General features: G+C 31.7%; 1 protein-coding gene across 5 annotated transcripts; it reads left to right on the top strand.

Annotated features, from left to right (window-relative positions):
- The first annotated feature begins 80 nt into the window (after positions 1-80).
- On the top strand, positions 81-22568 carry LOC127012050 (uncharacterized). 5 transcript variants are annotated; one of them, XM_050890226.1, is made up of 3 exons: positions 81-234; positions 21941-22064; positions 22319-22568. In XM_050890226.1, exons 1-3 carry the CDS (start codon positions 187-189, stop codon positions 22558-22560), a joined length of 414 nt encoding a protein of 137 aa, XP_050746183.1. In that variant the 5' UTR covers positions 81-186; the 3' UTR covers positions 22561-22568. The 5 variants fall into 5 exon arrangements, with proteins under 5 accessions (XP_050746183.1, XP_050746187.1, XP_050746186.1 ...); XM_050890229.1 differs by lacking the exon at positions 81-234 and adding an exon at positions 6228-6255; XM_050890228.1 differs by lacking the exon at positions 81-234 and adding an exon at positions 10883-10910.
- The last annotated feature ends 220 nt before the right edge of the window (positions 22569-22788 follow it).

Below are 22788 nucleotides of genomic sequence, written 5' to 3'. Positions count from 1 at the left end.
TCGTTGGGTTTCTGCGAGAAACATTTCGTCGATTTTATTGTCATTCATAAATTGTACTAGCTCTAGTTTATGCCGTGAAACGCCGTTGGCACTCTACAGTGCAATGCGCAGGGAGCCACTGCTTATTTAAATAAGGTGGTCTGGAGCATCTGAATCAAAATATTCTGATCTGTCAACATATTTTTCATGGTCTTTCGCATAAAAGAAATGAATCCATCCACACTGTGCTGCAATGTGAGTATCATCGTTTCCATTTTATTTTCTGTGTGTTCTACAGGTTGGTAAGAGACTTTAGGTGGTGATTGGACATTGTACGCAGTACTCGCATAACTTCGTTTATCCTTAAAGTCAGGTACAAGTTCTACTTTAAAGAGAGGTTGCGGTTGTTTGCTTACGTATACTTGAAACGGTTTTAAGGTTAAAACCTTTATCTTATAGTGTCTGTTCGACTTCAGCAGTGCTTACGTGTGGTAGGTATAATAGTATAATAGTTATTATGGACCCTTGTTTCATATATATTTTTTTTTGTCAAGATGGTTACGCGGATTGTCAGCTTTTATTGCATGCGCGTTCTCTTTTTCTGATTGGCGAGTGAGCTTCTAGTTGTATAACTTTTACCTTAACCAGGTGAAGTGGTTACGTGTTCCTATCGCGAAGAAGATATTCTCCTCTAGTATGACAGTCTTGGCTATAATAATAATAAAATTATCGTCCATGCCTTATCATTAAGATTTATTTTCATACCAACAAGCCTAGATGTAATTTGAGAAAGCATATTTTTGCATGCTGGTCCACACTGTGGATGCATGTATCCTGGTTGACAATATCCAACTATCTTGGATTGCAGCATTTTTAAAAGTACTCTTAATATAAATCGCAGAAAAACGGAGGAAGTTGACAGCGTGGAAACTTTTAAGTCATACTTAGGAACACCTAGTAATTGAATAAGCACCACATCTTTCCTATGCGAAGTAGCAGTAGTTGTATTGTTAAAAAAAGCGTTATTGGATTTGTATAATATATTGTCCAGACCTTTTTATTGATTAAAAAAATAGAACGAAGCAAAGCAAACTTATTTGGTATGAGTTAAAATATTATTTGCTTCCGGCCTGTTCCAGTTTTTAGTCGAAAGTAAACTACCCATAACATGTAATGAATAGTCGGTTTTCTGTTTAACACAATATTAAAAGCTAATTTTCTGTTAAACATAATAAAAAGCTAATTTAAATTTTGGACCGCTTTTGGTTTTTATTTATAGGAATAAACTTTGTTCAATATCCAAGAACGAAACCATTTCTAGTATACACTTTGACGAAAAACTACTACCAACTACCAACTGTAAAAGCGAGCGAGAGGCTAGAAGGTGTCCAGCGTCTAGTACAGTAATAAAATAATCAAATAAGCTAAAAAATTACCGGAAAAATATTAGATTTCCGGAGTGAAAAACGACAAGCGCTTATTAGCCGCCGTCCCAAACACTAAAAGAAATTTAAACTCTCGTTGTGTTCTGTGTGCGTTTTTATACCCTTGCAGAGGGTATAATGATTTCAGTCAGAAGTTTGCAACGCAGTGAAGGAAACGTTTCCGACCCCATAAAGTATATACGAGTCGATCTAGCCTCTCAGATTTGAAGCTATCGGGCTGAAACTTTCTCAAAAGTCTTCTTTCTATTGCAGGTAGTATATAAGTCGGAACCAGCCGGATCGGACAACTATATCTTATAGCTCCCATAGGAACTATCGCGGAAAAAATTTAAAAACAATTATATCTTCGGTGTTTTTTAACATATGAGTATAACCTTCTACGCTTGAAAATAACATTTTTCAATTAACTCTGAATTTCAAATTAAATTTTATCAAAATCGGACGACTATATCATATAGCTGTCATAGGATCGATCGGAAAATTGGTGGGAAAATAATATATAACAAATTATAGCTTTGGTGGTTTTTGACATATAACCTACTAAGCTTCGAATAAAATTTTATTAAAATCAGACGACCATATCAAATAGCTGTCATAGGAACAATCGGGAAACTAGTGGGAACATAATATGAAAAAATTATTTACTAAAGTTGATTATTTCTTTTAACTGCAAGGGTATGCAAACTTCGGCTTGCCAAAGTTAACTTCCTCTCTCGTTTAAATGTATTTAAACATTTCAATTTAAAAATGTGGCTGCCATAGTTTGGTCTGTAGAATTTTACCTGTCTAGACTTTAAAGCTTCCATAATACAGTTTTCCATAAAGACGAACACGTCAAGAAGAGGTCGAAAACGCTTCCTTCTACCTGTTAAATACTTTTCCACGAATTTACTATATCCATTTACTTAACGAGTACTGTAGTAGTTGGGGAACCAAGATCGGACCTCAAAGCCAAAGGCAAAGACAAAAGCGAATGCAGAGATTGAAACTATTGTTTACAAAAGCCATAAGGGGCCTGGTTCCACGGCTTGGATAACTCTCCTCCTTCTAAAATGAATTGTTCCGATTCAATATGTAATACATTTAATTAATCTCTTAATTCTGTTAAAAAAATGTATTGGTTAATGTTTTTTTCTGGTTCTGGACTTTGTTTTTGGTTACAAATAATATAGCATTTTTGTATTTTATAACAAGTAGAATACTCCAATATATAATGACTAAAATTAATAATATCAATGTAAGTGATATATTGGTATTATTTATTTTAATGAAAGGATATTCCATTTTTTTATTAGAGAGTTCCGAGTTTTTTGATAAAATGCATATTTCATAATTTTTTAAGTGGTTCGTAGTTATGTATTTTGTTTTCCAAATTGGTATATGAGATTTTATTAATTTTGGTTGTACCATTAAATGGCATTAAATATGACCCGTTTAAATGGAAACTCTTAAAAATATTGTTACCATTTATATGAATGGCACCATCTTGTATGTTGTCTCTCTGTAGTTTCTCTATTATTTTTTTAAATAAGGTGTAGTATAAGCACCTGATAAAACATTTTCTGGAAAAGGGGAAAAAAGTTATATAAAATTATTTAGAATTTTGTATTATCTTTGTGAATAATTATATTTCTACTGTTGATTATTATTTTGTTAAGTAAATTTCCCTTAACTAATTGCTTTTTATATCTAGTTTTAAGTTTATATCCCCGTCTTTCTTTTCATAAGCCACATGTCCTACATGATATTGTTTTTCTTTTTTGTTGTAATTATGTATTTCTAACATTTTCCCTTGTGTATTTTTCAAAATGTGACGAATATTATCGTGCTCTATTATATAATATATAATAGTGTGTCAAACGGTTTTTGGTTCGTTGATGAATGAATGCTCTGATTATATTCTTGAGCGGCTCTAATTACTATTTCGGAATATTCGGGTAAATTAAATTCTTCTTTAATGCTCAATGCATAATAATTCTGCTAATTCTGTTAATGTTGAATGTGCCCTTTCAACTTTTCCGTTTAAGGTACTGTGCCTCGGGTCTATTATTTTGGCTTGTGGAAGTTGTTGAAGTAACTCCATTACTTTGTTTTCGTTATTTAATTTATTTTGGAATTCTTTTACTACTAGAAATTTGAAAAAACGTCAATGCAAGTTATGAAATTGAGACTGTGCCCGTAATATATGTCAATGTGTAAATTTTTCTTTTTTACTTGGGGTTGGGGCTTCTCCAATTGGAATTTTAATTGGATGTCTGTTATATTTGCTTTCATTGCAAATTGTACAATTTTTTATATATTCTTTTAATTTTGTGAGTAAGTTTTTTGAATTCTATAAAAGTACTCTCAGTGGAATGAATAAATTCTGTTATATTAGGGGGAATGTATTCTCTTAAGATTGATATCAAATTTTCGGGAGTGTCAAATTCTACTACATAACTAGTATTCTGGAATGTATTAATCGACTCATGTATTGTATACCTCCCCGTTGCTAATATCAATTGGTGCTTAAACTGGTTTAAAGGTTTACGGGTTTCTTGTATAATATTCTTAAAACAATTCTCTGCTGAATTCTGAGTGTTTTGATCTGAGACCGATTCGTTATTGTCAGTTAGGTTGTTAATCTGAATTCTTGATAAGGCGTCTCCAACTACATTATTTGTACCTTGTTTATAAATGACTTTTGGAAACTTTCTGTGAAGAAATACCAGCGTTTCATTTCTTTTTTATCAGAGACTGCGAAAGATAATGGTTGATGATCGGTTTGAATTTCATTCCAATCACTCCGTAGAAGTAATTTCTTAGATTTTTAAGAGCCCATACTATAGCTCAAAGTTCTTTCTTATTAGTTTTGAAATAAAAGTAATTGGTGTACCTTCTTGAGATAAAACTATACTAATTGCGACGTCCGAACCGTCGGTGGTCAGGGTAAATTTTTTATTATAATCCGGTTGAACTAGTTTTACTTAAGTAATGAGATTTTCTTTCAGATCGTTAAAAGCTTTAATACCTGGGTCATCCAGCTGAATTAACATTTTCGTCGACATTTTTTTTAATATTTTGCCATTATGACCTCCAATATATTTTGTTAGAGGAATGGCTATAAAGGCGTACTTTAAAACAAATATTCCATAATAGCCCGCAAGGCCTAGGAAACTCTAAATCAATCTTTGAATGGTTTTTTCAATATAGTGAACTATTTTTTCCTTTAGTCCTTCTAATTTATCTATACCTATACTATTTATCTGTTGTTTGTCGGGTAACTCAATGACGGCGGGCTTAAAATTTTTACATTTCAAACGTTTTTTATTTTTTTTACGGTATTTTCTTCGTCGGCACTCTCAGGATTTTTAATGCCCAATATATTTGTATTTTTAAGTCCTGAGATATTTTTATTTTTATTATTCACAAATAATGAATCTGTATCGTTACAACTTTTATCTTCAAAATTTTTTTTTAATAATAAATTCTTTTAACGGAGGAATATTTTTTCTTCAATTAAACTTAAAAGCTCTTTTTCCTCATTATTATAATATTTTAATTTTTCTCCATTATATTCCAATACTCCAATACTTTATTTCCTGGCTGATTTACAGTTCCATCTGGTTCCCTTTTTTGAGCTTGAGTTTGATCTCTATTTTAATTTGGGCGATAGTGCTTTGAACAATTATTATTTGGATAATAAATATTTCTATATCTCCCTCGATTATTATTTGCCTGCCAATTACTATTCGACTGCCGATTGTTATTAGGTTTATTCTGGAGTTGAATAGATGGATCAACATCCATTGGCTCGACAGCTTGTTGCTTTTGAATGTTATTTTGGTTATTGTTTTGCCAAAAAATTTCCCTTTTGTGGCCAGTTATAATTTCGGTTATTACTCCAATGATTGCCCGTTTTATTATTATTAATTTGTCGTACTTTAACAAATCGTAAGTTGTTTCCCTGATACTTATTTTCATTTTAAAATCCATTAAACCGGTTTGCAAATTAAGCACGGAAATTGATTCTAATTCCCTGACCTTTGCCAAAGCATTGGGCAAATCTGGGGAATTTAATAAGAAAAGAGTTTCTGAGATAGATCAATTTAATCCGGATATAAATATTCGAATTTCCTGGGTAATTACGCTGTCCTTTCCGTGTTTCATTATAGTATAGTATAACTTTGTTATAGTATTCAGTAACTGTCATTCGTCCCTGCTTGAGAATTCTTAGTTCTATATAAAATCCAATCTAGATAAGATTGCTTGAAAGTTTAAAACGGTGCCATGATTGGTAAGAGCATCATGGGAAGCTCCCATAATTTTATTTCGTAAAATTGTTAAAGCGATAAAGTAGTGTTCACTTTGAATTTTATAAAGACTTATAAAAGTTTTTGCAGCTTCCCTACAACCTATATTGTACTTGTTCCCCGGTGAACTTTGTTATTTATTATTTCTTAATATACATAATATATATATATAACGCTGCCCGAATTATTTTCTTCCGGAAATTTTTAAGAAAAAAATATATTTTTTATTTTCAAATATTTTATGATGCAAAAGGCTCAATTGATTGGGCTTCGAACGGAAGCTGATGTTTACTTTAATTTTGATTTGTTTAACTTAGCTGGGGAAACAAGATCGGACCTCAAGGCCAAAGGCAAAGACGAAGGCAAATGCAGAGATTGAAATTATTGTTTATAAAAGCCATAAGCGGTCTGGTTTCACGGCTTGGGTTACCCTTCAACGATCGATGAAGATGGGTTTAACAGCTTTAACGTTGGATTCCCAGAGTTCTCCAAAGTTTGGACTACGTGGAGGATTGAAATGCCACTGAATGTTTCGACGAGTAAGTTCAGGAACTACTGTATCTTCAATTCCTAGGTAGAATTAATTGGTTCACAGCTTTATTTATTATCAAATGCATATTATATAAAAGGTGCATTTGATTCTAGACTAGATAAATTTGATTTAGAAACAGGAAACAATTTATGATAAAGTGTTACGACAGTCATTTAAATGGAAACTAGGGGTTTTCTTTCAATAAATTTACAAATATCAACAAATTTACAATTTGTATGACTCTAGGAGACCAAATAATATTTGATAATTCATAAAAAACATTCTATTTGTCAGAAAGTTATAAGTACTGACCGACATCGACAGAAACACCCGTTCACTAACATATAGGTGTCAAAGAAACAGTCAGAGAAATAATGAAATAATTAATAAACATTTTTTATATCAATAAAGCTAGCAAAATTTATAAAAATTTAACAAAGTGTTACTAACATTCATTAATTTTTATAACGGCAAGGGTTAACTTCCTTTATTGTTTTTATTTTTTAACAATTTTTTTAAACAGTTTAAATCTTTTGTTGGTTTCCGAGAGTATGTTCGCCGCATTATGTTGCAGAAGCAAAGGCCGAGAGAGCATGGGCGAAAGAACTGGTATGAAAGGGTGGGAAAGATTAAATTGATAAATTGTATTTAAAATGGTCAAATTATAAACCGAAAGGAATTTTAAAATTTCCCATAATTTTGGATACAAGTTTAAAATATACATTTTGATTTTTAAGACGAAGGCCGATGCTCGAGGTGATTTTTTGACGTTTAATTTTGTTACTTCGTTTTTATTTTATTAATAAATCTCAATTTTAGCTTTTTGACCAAGTATTTTAAGCAAACAAAACAATCTCTTTTCGGCAATGTATATTTGTTTGGTTATTCCAGTCGTAAATGTCTGCATTCCAGCTTGGATAACTCTCCTCCTTCTAAAATGAATTGTTCCGATTCAATATGTAATACATTTCTGGTTCTGGACTTTGTTTTTAGTTACAAATAATATAGCATTTTTGTATTTTATAATAAGTAGAATACTCCAATATATAATGACTAAAATTATATCAATGTAAGTGATATATTGGTATTATTTATTTTAATGAAAGGATATTAAATTTTTTTATTAGAGAGTTCCGAGTTTTTGATAAAATGCATATTTCATAATTTTTTAAGTGGTTCGTAGTTATGTATTTTGTTTTCCAAATTGGTATATGACATTTTATTAATTTTGGTTGTACCATTAAATGGCATTAAATATGACCCGTTTAAATGGAAACTCTTAAAAATATTGTTACCATTTATATGAATGGCACCATCTTGTATGTTGTCTCTCTGTAGTTTCTCTATTATTTTTTTAAATAAGGTGTAGTATAAGCACCTGATAAAACATTTTCTGGAAAAGGGGAAAAAAGTTATATAAAATTATTTAGAATTTTGTATTATCTTTGTGAATAATTATATTTCTACTGTTGATTATTATTTTGTTAAGTAAATTTCCCTTAACTAATTGCTTTTTATATCTAGTTTTAAGTTTATATCCCCGTCTTTCTTTTCATAAGCCACATGTCCTACATGATATTGTTTTTCTTTTTTGTTGTAATTATGTATTTCTAACATTTTCCCTTGTGTATTTTTCAAAATGTGACGAATATTATCGTGCTCTATTATATAATATATAATAGTGTGTCAAACGGTTTTTGGTTCGTTGATGAATGAATGCTCTGATTATATTCTTGAGCGGCTCTAATTACTATTTCGGAATATTCGGGTAAATTAAATTCTTCTTTAATGCTCAATGCATAATAATTCTGCTAATTCTGTTAATGTTGAATGTGCCCTTTCAACTTTTCCGTTTAAGGTACTGTGCCTCGGGTCTATTATTTTGGCTTGTGGAAGTTGTTGAAGTAACTCCATTACTTTGTTTTCGTTATTTAATTTATTTTGGAATTCTTTTACTACTAGAAATTTGAAAAAACGTCAATGCAAGTTATGAAATTGAGACTGTGCCCGTAATATATGTCAATGTGTAAATTTTTCTTTTTTACTTGGGGTTGGGGCTTCTCCAATTGGAATTTTAATTGGATGTCTGTTATATTTGCTTTCATTGCAAATTGTACAATTTTTTATATATTCTTTTAATTTTGTGAGTAAGTTTTTTGAATTCTATAAAAGTACTCTCAGTGGAATGAATAAATTCTGTTATATTAGGGGGAATGTATTCTCTTAAGATTGATATCAAATTTTCGGGAGTGTCAAATTCTACTACATAACTAGTATTCTGGAATGTATTAATCGACTCATGTATTGTATACCTCCCCGTTGCTAATATCAATTGGTGCTTAAACTGGTTTAAAGGTTTACGGGTTTCTTGTATAATATTCTTAAAACAATTCTCTGCTGAATTCTGAGTGTTTTGATCTGAGACCGATTCGTTATTGTCAGTTAGGTTGTTAATCTGAATTCTTGATAAGGCGTCTCCAACTACATTATTTGTACCTTGTTTATAAATGACTTTTGGAAACTTTCTGTGAAGAAATACCAGCGTTTCATTTCTTTTTTATCAGAGACTGCGAAAGATAATGGTTGATGATCGGTTTGAATTTCATTCCAATCACTCCGTAGAAGTAATTTCTTAGATTTTTAAGAGCCCATACTATAGCTCAAAGTTCTTTCTTATTAGTTTTGAAATAAAAGTAATTGGTGTACCTTCTTGAGATAAAACTATACTAATTGCGACGTCCGAACCGTCGGTGGTCAGGGTAAATTTTTTATTATAGTCCGGTTGAACTAGTTTTACTTAAGTAATGAGATTTTCTTTCAGATCGTTAAAAGCTTTAATACCTGGGTCATCCAGCTGAATTAACATTTTCGTCGACATTTTTTTTAATATTTTGCCATTATGACCTCCAATATATTTTGTTAGAGGAATGGCTATAAAGGCGTACTTTAAAACAAATATTCCATAATAGCCCGCAAGGCCTAGGAAACTCTAAATCAATCTTTGAATGGTTTTTTCAATATAGTGAACTATTTTTTCCTTTAGTCCTTCTAATTTATCTATACCTATACTATTTATCTGTTGTTTGTCGGGTAACTCAATGACGGCGGGCTTAAAATTTTTACATTTCAAACGTTTTTTATTTTTTTTACGGTATTTTCTTCGTCGGCACTCTCAGGATTTTTAATGCCCAATATATTTGTATTTTTAAGTCCTGAGATATTTTTATTTTTATTATTCACAAATAATGAATCTGTATCGTTACAACTTTTATCTTCAAAATTTTTTTTTAATAATAAATTCTTTTAACGGAGGAATATTTTTTCTTCAATTAAACTTAAAAGCTCTTTTTCCTCATTATTATAATATTTTAATTTTTCTCCATTATATTCCAATACTCCAATACTTTATTTCCTGGCTGATTTACAGTTCCATCTGGTTCCCTTTTTTGAGCTTGAGTTTGATCTCTATTTTAATTTGGGCGATAGTGCTTTGAACAATTATTATTTGGATAATAAATATTTCTATATCTCCCTCGATTATTATTTGCCTGCCAATTACTATTCGACTGCCGATTGTTATTAGGTTTATTCTGGAGTTGAATAGATGGATCAACATCCATTGGCTCGACAGCTTGTTGCTTTTGAATGTTATTTTGGTTATTGTTTTGCCAAAAAATTTCCCTTTTGTGGCCAGTTATAATTTCGGTTATTACTCCAATGATTGCCCGTTTTATTATTATTAATTTGTCGTACTTTAACAAATCGTAAGTTGTTTCCCTGATACTTATTTTCATTTTAAAATCCATTAAACCGGTTTGCAAATTAAGCACGGAAATTGATTCTAATTCCCTGACCTTTGCCAAAGCATTGGGCAAATCTGGGGAATTTAATAAGAAAAGAGTTTCTGAGATAGATCAATTTAATCCGGATATAAATATTCGAATTTCCTGGGTAATTACGCTGTCCTTTCCGTGTTTCATTATAGTATAGTATAACTTTGTTATAGTATTCAGTAACTGTCATTCGTCCCTGCTTGAGAATTCTTAGTTCTATATAAAATCCAATCTAGATAAGATTGCTTGAAAGTTTAAAACGGTGCCATGATTGGTAAGAGCATCATGGGAAGCTCCCATAATTTTATTTCGTAAAATTGTTAAAGCGATAAAGTAGTGTTCACTTTGAATTTTATAAAGACTTATAAAAGTTTCTGCAGCTTCCCTACAACCTATATTGTACTTGTTCCCCGGTGAACTTTGTTATTTATTATTTCTTAATATACATAATATATATATATAACGCTGCCCGAATTATTTTCTTCCGGAAATTTTTAAGAAAAAAATATATTTTTTATTTTCAAATATTTTATGATGCAAAAGGCTCAATTGATTGGGCTTCGAACGGAAGCTGATGTTTACTTTAATTTTGATTTGTTTAACTTAGCTGGGGAAACAAGATCGGACCTCAAGGCCAAAGGCAAAGACGAAGGCAAATGCAGAGATTGAAATTATTGTTTATAAAAGCCATAAGCGGTCTGGTTTCACGGCTTGGGTTACCCTTCAACGATCGATGAAGATGGGTTTAACAGCTTTAACGTTGGATTCCCAGAGTTCTCCAAAGTTTGGACTACGTGGAGGATTGAAATGCCACTGAATGTTTCGACGAGTAAGTTCAGGAACTACTGTATCTTCAATTCCTAGGTAGAATTAATTGGTTCACAGCTTTATTTATTATCAAATGCATATTATATAAAAGGTGCATTTGATTCTAGACTAGATAAATTTGATTTAGAAACAGGAAACAATTTATGATAAAGTGTTACGACAGTCATTTAAATGGAAACTAGGGGTTTTCTTTCAATAAATTTACAAATATCAACAAATTTACAATTTGTATGACTCTAGGAGACCAAATAATATTTGATAATTCATAAAAAACATTCTATTTGTCAGAAAGTTATAAGTACTGACCGACATCGACAGAAACACCCGTTCACTAACATATAGGTGTCAAAGAAACAGTCAGAGAAATAATGAAATAATTAATAAACATTTTTTATATCAATAAAGCTAGCAAAATTTATAAAAATTTAACAAAGTGTTACTAACATTCATTAATTTTTATAACGGCAAGGGTTAACTTCCTTTATTGTTTTTATTTTTTAACAATTTTTTTAAACAGTTTAAATCTTTTGTTGGTTTCCGAGAGTATGTTCGCCGCATTATGTTGCAGAAGCAAAGGCCGAGAGAGCATGGGCGAAAGAACTGGTATGAAAGGGTGGGAAAGATTAAATTGATAAATTGTATTTAAAATGGTCAAATTATAAACCGAAAGGAATTTTAAAATTTCCCATAATTTTGGATACAAGTTTAAAATATACATTTTGATTTTGAAGACGAAGGCCGATGCTCGAGGTGATTTTTTGACGTTTAATTTTGTTACTTCGTTTTTATTTTATTAATAAATCTCAATTTTAGCTTTTTGACCAAGTATTTTAAGCAAACAAAACAATCTCTTTTCGGCAATGTATATTTGTTTGGTTATTCCAGTCGTAAATGTCTGCATTCCAGCTTGGATAACTCTCCTCCTTCTAAAATGAATTGTTCCGATTCAATATGTAATACATTTCTGGTTCTGGACTTTGTTTTTAGTTACAAATAATATAGCATTTTTGTATTTTATAATAAGTAGAATACTCCAATATATAATGACTAAAATTATATCAATGTAAGTGATATATTGGTATTATTTATTTTAATGAAAGGATATTAAATTTTTTTATTAGAGAGTTCCGAGTTTTTGATAAAATGCATATTTCATAATTTTTTAAGTGGTTCGTAGTTATGTATTTTGTTTTCCAAATTGGTATATGACATTTTATTAATTTTGGTTGTACCATTAAATGTCATTAAATATGACCCGTTTAAATGGAAACTCTTAAAAATATTGTTACCATTTATATGAATGGCACCATCTTGTATGTTGTCTCTCTGTAGTTTCTCTATTATTTTTTAAAATAAGGTGTAGTATAAGCACCTGATAAAACATTTTCTGGAAAAGGGGAAAAAAGTTATATAAAATTATTTAGAATTTTATATTATCTTTGTGAATAATTATATTTCTACTGTTGATTATTATTTTGTTAAGTAAATTTCCCTTAACTAATTGCTTTTTATATCTAGTTTTAAGTTTATATCCCCGTCTTTCTTTTCATAAGCCACATGTCCTACATGATATTGTTTTTCTTTTTTGTTGTAATTATGTATTTCTAACATTTTCCCTTGTGTATTTTTCAAAATGTGACGAATATTATCGTGCTCTATTATATAATATATAATAGTGTGTCAAACGGTTTTTGGTTCGTTGATGAATGAATGCTCTGATTATATTCTTGAGCGGCTCTAATTACTATTTCGGAATATTCGGGTAAATTAAATTCTTCTTTAATGCTCAATGCATAATAATTCTGCTAATTCTGTTAATGTTGAATGTGCCCTTTCAACTTTTCCGTTTAAGGTACTGTGCCTCGGGTCTATTATTTTGGCTTGTGGAAGTTGTTGAAGTAACTCCATTACTTTGTTTTCGTTATTTAATTTATTTTGGAATTCTTTTACTACTAGAAATTTGAAAAAACGTCAATGCAAGTTATGAAATTGAGACTGTGCCCGTAATATATGTCAATGTGTAAATTTTTCTTTTTTACTTGGGGTTGGGGCTTCTCCAATTGGAATTTTAATTGGATGTCTGTTATATTTGCTTTCATTGCAAATTGTACAATTTTTTATATATTCTTTTAATTTTGTGAGTAAGTTTTTTGAATTCTATAAAAGTACTCTCAGTGGAATGAATAAATTCTGTTATATTAGGGGGAATGTATTCTCTTAAGATTGATATCAAATTTTCGGGAGTGTCAAATTCTACTACATAACTAGTATTCTGGAATGTATTAATCGACTCATGTATTGTATACCTCCCCGTTGCTAATATCAATTGGTGCTTAAACTGGTTTAAAGGTTTACGGGTTTCTTGTATAATATTCTTAAAACAATTCTCTGCTGATTTCTGAGTGTTTTGATCTGAGACCGATTTGTTATTGTCAGTTAGGTTGTTAATCTGAATCCTTGATAAGGCGTCTCCAACTACATTAGTTGTACCTTGTTTATAAATGACTTTTGGAAACTTTCTGTGAAGAAATACCAGCGTTTCATTTCTTTTTTATCAGAGACTGCGAAAGATAATGGTTGATGATCGGTTTGAATTTCATTCCAATCACTCCGTATAAGTAATTTCTTACATTTTTAAGAGCCCATACTATAGCTCAAAGTTCTTTCTTATTAGTTTTGAAATAAAAGTAATTGGTGTACCTTCTTGAGATAAAACTATACTAATTGCGACGTCCGAAGCGTCGGTGGTCAGGGTAAATTTTTTATTATAGTCCGGTTGAACTAGTTTTACTTAAGTAATGAGATTTTCTTTCAGATCGTTAAAAGCTTTAATACCTGGGTCATCCAGCTGAATTAACATTTTCGTCGACATTCTTTTTAATATTTTGCCATTATGACCTCCAATATATTTTGTTAGAGGAATGGCTATAAAGGCGTACTTTAAAACAAATATTCCATAATAGCCCGCAAGGCCTAGGAAACTCTAAATCAATCTTTGAATGGTTTTTTCAATATAGTGAACTATTTTTTCCTTTAGTCCTTCTAATTTATCTATACCTATATTATTTATCTGTTGTTTGTCGGATAACTCAATGACGGCGGGCTTAAAATTTTTACATTTCAAACGTTTTTTATTTTTTTACGGTATTTTCTTCGTCGGCACTCTCAGGATTTTTAATGCCCAATATATTTGTATTTTTAAGTCCTAAGATATTTTTATTTTTATTATTCACAAATAATGAATCTGTATCGTTACAACTTTTATCTTCAAAATTTTTTTTTAATAATAAATTCTTTTAACGGAGGAATATTTTTTCTTCAATTAAACTTAAAAGCTCTTTTTCCTCATTATTATAATATTTTAATTTTTCTCCATTATATTCCAATACTCCAATACTTTATTTCCTGGCTGATTTACAGTTCCATCTGGTTCCCTTTTTTGAGCTTGAGTTTGATCTCTATTTTAATTTGGGCGATAGTGCTTTGAACAATTATTATTTGGATAATAAATATTTCTATATCTCCCTCGATTATTATTTGCCTGCCAATTACTATTCGACTGCCGATTGTTATTAGGTTTATTCTGGAGTTGAATAGATGGATCAACATCCATTGGCTCGACAGCTTGTTGCTTTTGAATGTTATTTTGGTTATTGTTTTGCCAAAAAATTTCCCTTTTGTGGCCAGTTATAATTTCGGTTATTACTCCAATGATTGCCCGTTTTATTATTATTAATTTGTCGTACTTTAACAAATCGTAAGTTGTTTCCCTGATACTTATTTTCATTTTAAAATCCATTAAACCGGTTTGCAAATTAAGCACGGAAATTGATTCTAATTCCCTGACCTTTGCCAAAGCATTGGGCAAATCTGGGGAATTTAATAAGAAAAGAGTTTCTGAGATAGATCAATTTAATCCGGATATAAATATTCGAATTTCCTGGGTAATTACGCTGTCCTTTCCGTGTTTCATTATAGTATAGTATAACTTTGTTATAGTATTCAGTAACTGTCATTCGTCCCTGCTTGAGAATTCTTAGTTCTATATAAAATCCAATCTAGATAAGATTGCTTGAAAGTTTAAAACGGTGCCATGATTGGTAAGAGCATCATGGGAAGCTCCCATAATTTTATTTCGTAAAATTGTTAAAGCGATAAAGTAGTGTTCACTTTGAATTTTATAAAGACTTATAAAAGTTTCTGCAGCTTCCCTACAACCTATATTGTACTTGTTCCCCGGTGAACTTTGTTATTTATTATTTCTTAATATACATAATATATATATAACGCTGCCCGAATTATTTTCTTCCGGAAATTTTTAAGAAAAAAATATATTTTTTATTTTCAAATATTTTATGATGCAAAAGGCTCAATTGATTGGGCTTCGAACGGAAGCTGATGTTTACTTTAATTTTGATTTGTTTAACTTAGCTGGGGAAACAAGATCGGACCTCAAGGCCAAAGGCAAAGACGAAGGCAAATGCAGAGATTGAAATTATTGTTTATAAAAGCCATAAGCGGTCTGGTTTCACGGCTTGGGTTACCCTTCAACGATCGATGAAGATGGGTTTAACAGCTTTAACGTTGGAGGATTGAAATGCCACTGAATGTTTCGACGAGTAAGTTCAGGAACTACTGTATCTTCAATTCCTAGGTAGAATTAATTGGTTCACAGCTTTATTTATTATCAAATGCATATTATATAAAAGGTGAATTTGATTCTAGACTAGATAAATTTGATTTAGAAACAGGAAACAATTTATGATAAAGTGTTACGACAGTAACATAACGGCAAGGGTAACTTCCTTTATTGTTTTTATTTTTTAACAATTTTTTTAAACAGTTTAAATTTTTTGTTGGTTTCTGAGAGTATGTTCGCCGCATTATGTTGCAGAAGCAAAGGCCGAGAGAGCATGGGCGAAAGAACTGGTATGAAAGGGTGGGGCAGATTAAGTTGATAAATTGTATTTAAAATGGTCAAATTATAAACCGAAAGGAATTTTAAAATTTCCCATAATTTGGATACAAGTTTAAAATATACATTTTCATTTTGAAGACGAAGGCCGCTGTTCAAGGTGATTTTTTGACGTTTAATTTTGTTACTTCGTTTTTATTTTATTAATAAATCTTAAGATTAGCTTTTTGACCAAGTATTTTAAGCAAACAAAAACAATCTCTTTTCGGCAATGTATATTTGTTTGGTTATTCCAGTCGTAAATGTCTGCATTCCAGCATATGTTTTTCCATGATGAAATGCCAGCAAAAATGTCAGAAATATTTTTATACTCGTTACTCGTAGAGTAAAATGGTATACTAGATTCGTCACAAAGTATGTAATAGGTAGAAGAAAGCGTTACCGATCATTTTTTATCAGAATCACTAGCCGTGTCGATCTAGCCATCTACGTCTGTCCGTTATTCCTTTTGTCTGACCGTCCGTCCTTCCTTCCATCTTTCCGTATGAACGCTGAGACCTAGCACTGTCAGACTTGGCATATATATCTCCATTTCCCCTTTGGTCCCATAAGCTTAGTCGAGGCACTCGACTATAGCGTTCTTACATGTTTTGTTTGAATAGGTTCCCAAACTTACGCCTGGGATATCTCAGTATAAACGTTCATTTGCATATGCGGGTTCTGGCACAATTACCATAATCCATAAATTAACTGATTTTAAAGGGTTTTGAGGTCATAAAAATGTCACGATCATGTCCATAAAGAGTGTACTGATCCCCCCTTTACCCCCTCATCCCCACGTAACAATATTGATCATGTATCCTCCTCCTCATTATAAGCATTAATAGTCACGTGGGAAAGGTGCACGTGAAAAAGGTCGCACACCTATAATATCCGAAGGTTGTTATCACGTACCTCATTACCTTTTCCCTCATTATCCCAGGTGTTGCTATGCACTTGAGAAAAGTCGCACACCAAAAGTATCCAAAGGTTGTTATCTTAGAGAAACATCACCGATCATGTTTCTATGATTGCAAGACAAGTTTAGAAATCAAAAGAACCCCAATAAAATAAATCTCAGAAGTTAATTTTTTTCAGATGTGGAAAATATTTTGGAACCCATATTTTCGTTTCCGCCCCAGAACGTTTTACTGGTAAATTGTCAAAGATTCTCTCCTATCCACAAAGGGTCATAAAGATATCAGCCAGAGTCATAGACCCGAACATGGGCCCTTGTCTATTACCTGAGCGCAATAAAAGGGACTCACTGGGTCGCAATAAAAGGGACACGCGCGTGCGAGGGGCACTGTCATCGACTACCTATGTATCTCTGACACGTTCCCAAAAGGATGCAATGCACAAGTATACCTGTAATTTAAACTCGAAATAAAAAGTCACAAGTTTATTTTCTAGCATAATAAATACATTTATTCAATTATTTTGGTATTGCGAACATGATTTGTTATTGTTATTGATATTAATTTTCTGGCTCCGTTCTGGCGAGTTGCATAGAAGACGCATGCGCACGTTGCCGATGTTAAATGAGGATTACAAAATGTAAAGTGTTAACCATAGTTTGTAGTTTTTAGATCATGCCCACCTTGATTCATAAACATAGTTTTTGTTTTTAGAAGGTATTGAATGTGCTGACCCATTTCATCCTTTAAATTGCTCGATAAATTGGTAAATTTCTTCATGAAATTTCATTATATCAATCTTGTTTTCTTGTAGTTCTTTACACATCTAGCCTCAACTTAAAAATGATGTATATAAAATTATTTTCTTGTTTTGACGCTACACTTAAAAAATATTGTATGCATTGTTTAGAGCACAAACCCCGCCTACAATATGGAAACCAGGTTCCTTTAAACCTGTTTAATGAGGTACAGCCCACTTCCTCGATATTGACAAGCTGACGTTTCCCAAAAAAAATTCTCTAGAAATCGCTTCTTTTGAGTACCCTTACAAATAATCAGTTTTCCGTTTGTAATTGTCCTCAAAAATCTTCGAGATTTTGGAAAACTATTTTCTCCATCGTTCCAAAAAATGTTGTGATGTTTATTGGTTAACCAAATTGCAGTTTTTCTAGATTTTGTATTTAGCAAAGTAAAATCATATGGTGGTTCTATTAAAAACTATTATTCAAGCTAGGATTTTCTTTGAATACAATTCCAATTTCCTTTAGAAAAAATTTATTATTATTATCGAACAATCCTTGAACATAAACCGAAACCGTTTCTTTCTTCATTTTCTTAACTTTATACAACTCGTTGTACTTCAACTAAACGATCATGTATAAAGAGACAATAAGCTTGGGTATTTTCATGACTTGGTGTCCTGAGTTCTATTGAAATTCTCACATCAAAAGTTTTCACTGATTTGTTTTGATATGAAAGATCAACTACAACAATGGGGGCCTTCTATTTAAGTTCTAGATTTAAATCTTGTATACATTTCATTTCATTACATTTGACTTTGAAGATTATCCAGAGATATAAATTTCGTTAGGGTGGTAGTCATGCCAACAAATCGTGTTCTATCAATCTCACATCCATTTATTTCGTACCTAATTTTATCCAAAAAGTAAACCATACAATTATTAAAAAAAAAAAATTCCTTGAAAATAAAGGTAACTTTCGTGAGGAAGCACGTACAAGTTTTGATTTTGGATAGTAATTCGAATTTCATCGTTTGGCTTATATGTTTGATTATACGATGAATAAGTATGAAACTCTTCGAAATACTCTCATCTGAGTAAAACTTTTCTCGAGCATTTAAAATTTCGTTCATTGTTTTCCTTTTAACTTTTAATATTATACTCGAAGCTTCAATCCTAACGACTTTAAAAATAATTTATTTTTCAAAGTGATAGATCTTCTTTTTTCTGATGGTCCTCTTTCTATAGCTTTACAATTAGTAATGCTTAGCTGAGGACTAAGGTTACGTCTTTTATTATAATTAATTATTCTATCAGCCGAATGTGCTTCCGAATCGAAACGTTTTCACCACAAAATCACCGTTTTGGTCAACAATGCGTATAGATAGTGTGCTTATTTCATCACAGTTGATTGGTAAATAAATTAGATTATGTGGTGTCACTGTCATTTTATACCCAGGTGGAACTTTAATGCCAAACTCATTTCAAGGTTATAGTCTTTTAGTTTATTGTAAATGAAATCGGTGATGTCATTTAATTCGTATGATCCAGTAGGAATCGTAATAACATTGTCACCAATTATTTTTTCGTCAATATTTGGAATCGAATTATACATATTAAAGTCAATAAGAGCGCATTCATATTGCCCATTCAATTCGATAGGTGGAAAAAAGTTTGTACTTATGTACTTATAATGGAACTATTTCCAATCAAAGATAATATAAGTGATCTAGACATATTGAAATCTTTTGATAAATTGTGGGACTGTTGGTAACTAGCTTTTATTGATATCACTCCTTAAATCATAATAAATTGATCAAATCCTTTTCTGTACCTTCCATTATCAATTTCATCATCCTTAATAATCAAGAGGAATCCGTGGTTATCCTCCCAACACTTTTGACACATTTTTACAAATGTTTCATAATTTATATCAGTGTTAATATGATTCCGATATATATGCCGTAATGGAATTATTTTTGGCTTAACTGGGGTATAGTACACCGTCATTATGGGAGAATGTATGATACCCCATTCCTTTTATCGGTTTGATAAACTTCTCCAAGTACTCATATTTAGGTTTATATCAACTTTTGGAATTTTAGTCCATTGGGACTTTCTATTAAACTTAGCATAATATTAGTATTATTATTAGGAAGTACCGACAATTAGAGCTCTGATTGCATTCGGTAAGAGGATACTATGTCGTGGCGGTAAATTTTTCTCGTTTTCATCGTTAATATTTCTAACTACAATACTTTGTTGTTGGCTTATTAAACGCATCTTTCAATCTAATGTACTTCATTCAATGAGAAATCTTTGATGATTAAGCATCAATAAATGGGAAAACGTTTTTATAATCGCTTCAGTCGTAATTTTTAATTGTAAACACGGTGGTGGTCTTGTCGATAGCCTAATCAATAAGTTTGAAGCCCATATTCCAGGATATAATTTTTGTGGACCGGGTACAAAGTTACAGAAACGTTTGGAATGTGGTGATCAAGGAATAAACCCATTGGATGAAGCCAGCACTCTTGGTGAAAAGGCAGCAGCATACTTTGTTACTTTGTTAAAAATATAATGAAAGCGAAAAAAAAAATTGGAATGGGATTTTATAAGACGGAAAAGAAGGGGAGGAAAATGATATAGAAAAATACAATGACATTACAAAAACAAAAACCATTAGACATTATGAGTGCAATTAAAGTAGCACGTAAATCAATTAATCAATCAATGGGTTCCAAGAAAAAATGTTTAATTACCTCATGTAATTAATGAACTCAAAATTTAAGGTTTACTACCAATCATGCCCATCTTGACGGCCTTCAGCGCTCTTGGTAGCTTAGCAAGCGGTAGTGCCGCAATTGCAAAGACAATTAACAATACAAGAATGGCTAAATAAGATATGAAGGAGAAGAAACGTCACAACAGGAAAATTGAAGGTGTTGCTGTAGGGGAAGGACTATATCTTAAATCCTATTAGTAAGGGGAAAGGAGTTAAGAAGCGAAAAAACTAATTTGTCTGCTACCCAAGAGACCACTATCAAATATCGACATTACATGTTTTGCTAAGAAACAAGCTTTGTGAAATACTTGGGTTATAGAATACAATACAATTACGATATAGTTCAAGACTTTGATACGTACAACTGTGGACACCTGTGCCTCGCTTTTCTACTTTCTTTCGTAGAAGATGTGGAGTCATAACAGGTATTTTTGGTTAGTTGATTTACATTTGGGGGGTTGAAAATCAATGTGTGGGTACGTGTACGTGTGAGCTTTGTATGGTATAAAAAGTGGACTCGCACGCGTTGAAAATCACAGTCTAAGTCCTTACTTTACATCGATCGTCATCTAGTGAACAAGAACTTTGATTATTCTTAACAATAGACTAGAAAAGCTGGTAAAGGTTGAGAAATAAACAGATACAGTATTTTTACAGTACAGATACAATACAGCTACAGTACAGCTATAGTACAGCTGTAGTACAGCTATAGTACAGCTACAGTACACCTCTGCTCAAGTAATTACCATCCAAGACCAAGTCTAAACCATCAAGGTAACAACCGTAGCACGTTCAAAAAGCTCAATCACCATCATGAACCATGAAAACCAGATGAATATTGTAATCAAAGAGTTCAATAAATTTAATAAAAGGACGCTGATTTTAAAGACAAGGATGCCTGGAAATGTAAGATTCCCGATCCTCAAGGCGGAGCGCAAAACAACAAAGGTTGGAAAATCTATTGCTCTCGAGTTGGAGGAACACATCCTCTACAAGACGGAAAGGTACACCTCTCTTCAGGAAAATATCATCAATCAGATGGTTGATGGAAAATTTAATATTCATAAAAGTAATGACCATTTATATTTAGAAATAAGCCAATAATAATTAAAAAGGTGATATTTTAAAAATAAAACAATAAATGCACTTTTTTTAAATATTATGAAGAAAATATATCGAATCTTTGTTATTGGGAAATGGTATATAAATATTACAGATAATGGCGTTTCCCAAACAGTATTTGTTTAGTAACTAAAGTTACTATAAAGTTTGTAAAATATACTACGATGAATATTTTGTCTCAGTTAACCAAAGCTAGGTTCGCATTGAAGCGAAAATTCGATAATCTCAAACAAGTCTGAAAACAGACGAATTTACAATTGGAGGAAACTTCTAAAACCATTATCGAGCCCTTACATGCACTTGTTAAGGAAAATAAAAAACAAAAGACATCTAATGTAAAAGACAGTATAAAAGAAAAAAATGAATTGAATAAATATTCAAAATACGATGATGATGAGAAGGGGTTGGACGATTTATACTTTACAACTAATGAGAAAGACCTCCAATCTAATCGAAATATAATTTCACGAAGGTCTTCCGATGAAAGTAATCTAAAACGATTTCTTTTCACAGACGAATAAAGAGGAAGATGTTGAAAAAGAGAAAAAGGAGACGGAAAAGATTGAAGAAGAAGGGGCAACACCAATGTATACAGAAGAGGTCGATTGTCAGCAGACAACGAAAAATAAAAATCGCAGTGAGTAGAGTGTGATGTGTGCTAAACGCTGTGGTGTGGTAAAAAGATTAAAAGCCAGAAGGGCTGAATTACTGAAGCTACTAAATAGCGGAAGTAAATTAGATTGGAACAATTCGGTAAAGCTACATGCCGAACTTGAACGTATAAAAAATTTATAAAGTGAAAGAAAAAATCAAACCACAGTCACAAACACATCTACCTACCCTGCAATTAAAAGTCTCGCTAAAGCTAATCTAAAATTACCTCCGCCACAGAAGAAGGGAATACCCAAGTTAATGAAGAAGTGCCCAAATGGCTGCGAGGGACCACTGTGCTCGCCCCATTGCGAGTACACCTCTGCAGCCAGCACCGGCCACGTCTTGCCAATCAAGCGAGACCAAGGAGAAGTGAGCCGACAGAGCTTCATAGAGCGCATATTTTTTCAACATGCACTGCGTTGCATAATTTTTTTCATTGCACTGCGATGCATATTGTTTTTTTATCATATAAAAACTAATGTAACACTGAGCGAAATTAAAGTTGCCCAATTGGCGTGTGGCCTGAAAACCATACAAAAACAAGGCAGGGTTTTCCATTGTTAAAAAAAATGTTCTCACAATACCTACGTCCCAATAAGGAAAATTTTTAATTACATGATCCAAGCTAAATGGCAAATAAATTAAAAATTAAATTACACTTTTAAATTAAAAAATCCTATAGCAGCTCATAGAAAAACACGAATAAT

The sequence above is a fragment of the Drosophila biarmipes genome, unplaced genomic scaffold, assembly GCF_025231255.1.
Source record: "Drosophila biarmipes strain raj3 unplaced genomic scaffold, RU_DBia_V1.1 ptg000017l, whole genome shotgun sequence".
Classification (NCBI taxonomy): Eukaryota; Metazoa; Arthropoda; class Insecta; order Diptera; family Drosophilidae; genus Drosophila; species Drosophila biarmipes.
Note: the sequence above shows the minus strand (reverse complement) of the source record. Positions and strands in the feature narration are given on the sequence as shown.

What these genes read in the sequence shown, in the direction of transcription:
- LOC127012050 (XM_050890226.1), top strand. Translation starts at nt 187, where the DNA reads ATGGTCTTTCGCATAAAAGAAATGAATCCATCCACACTGTGCTGCAAT. An exon ending in CATCCACACTGTGCTGCAAT is followed by an intron (nt 235 to 21,940) that starts GTGAGTATCATC and finishes TTCTTTTCACAG; the next exon opens with ACGAATAAAGAGGAAGATGT. An exon ending in AACGAAAAATAAAAATCGCA is followed by an intron (nt 22,065 to 22,318) that starts GTGAGTAGAGTG and finishes CCTCCGCCACAG; the next exon opens with AAGAAGGGAATACCCAAGTT.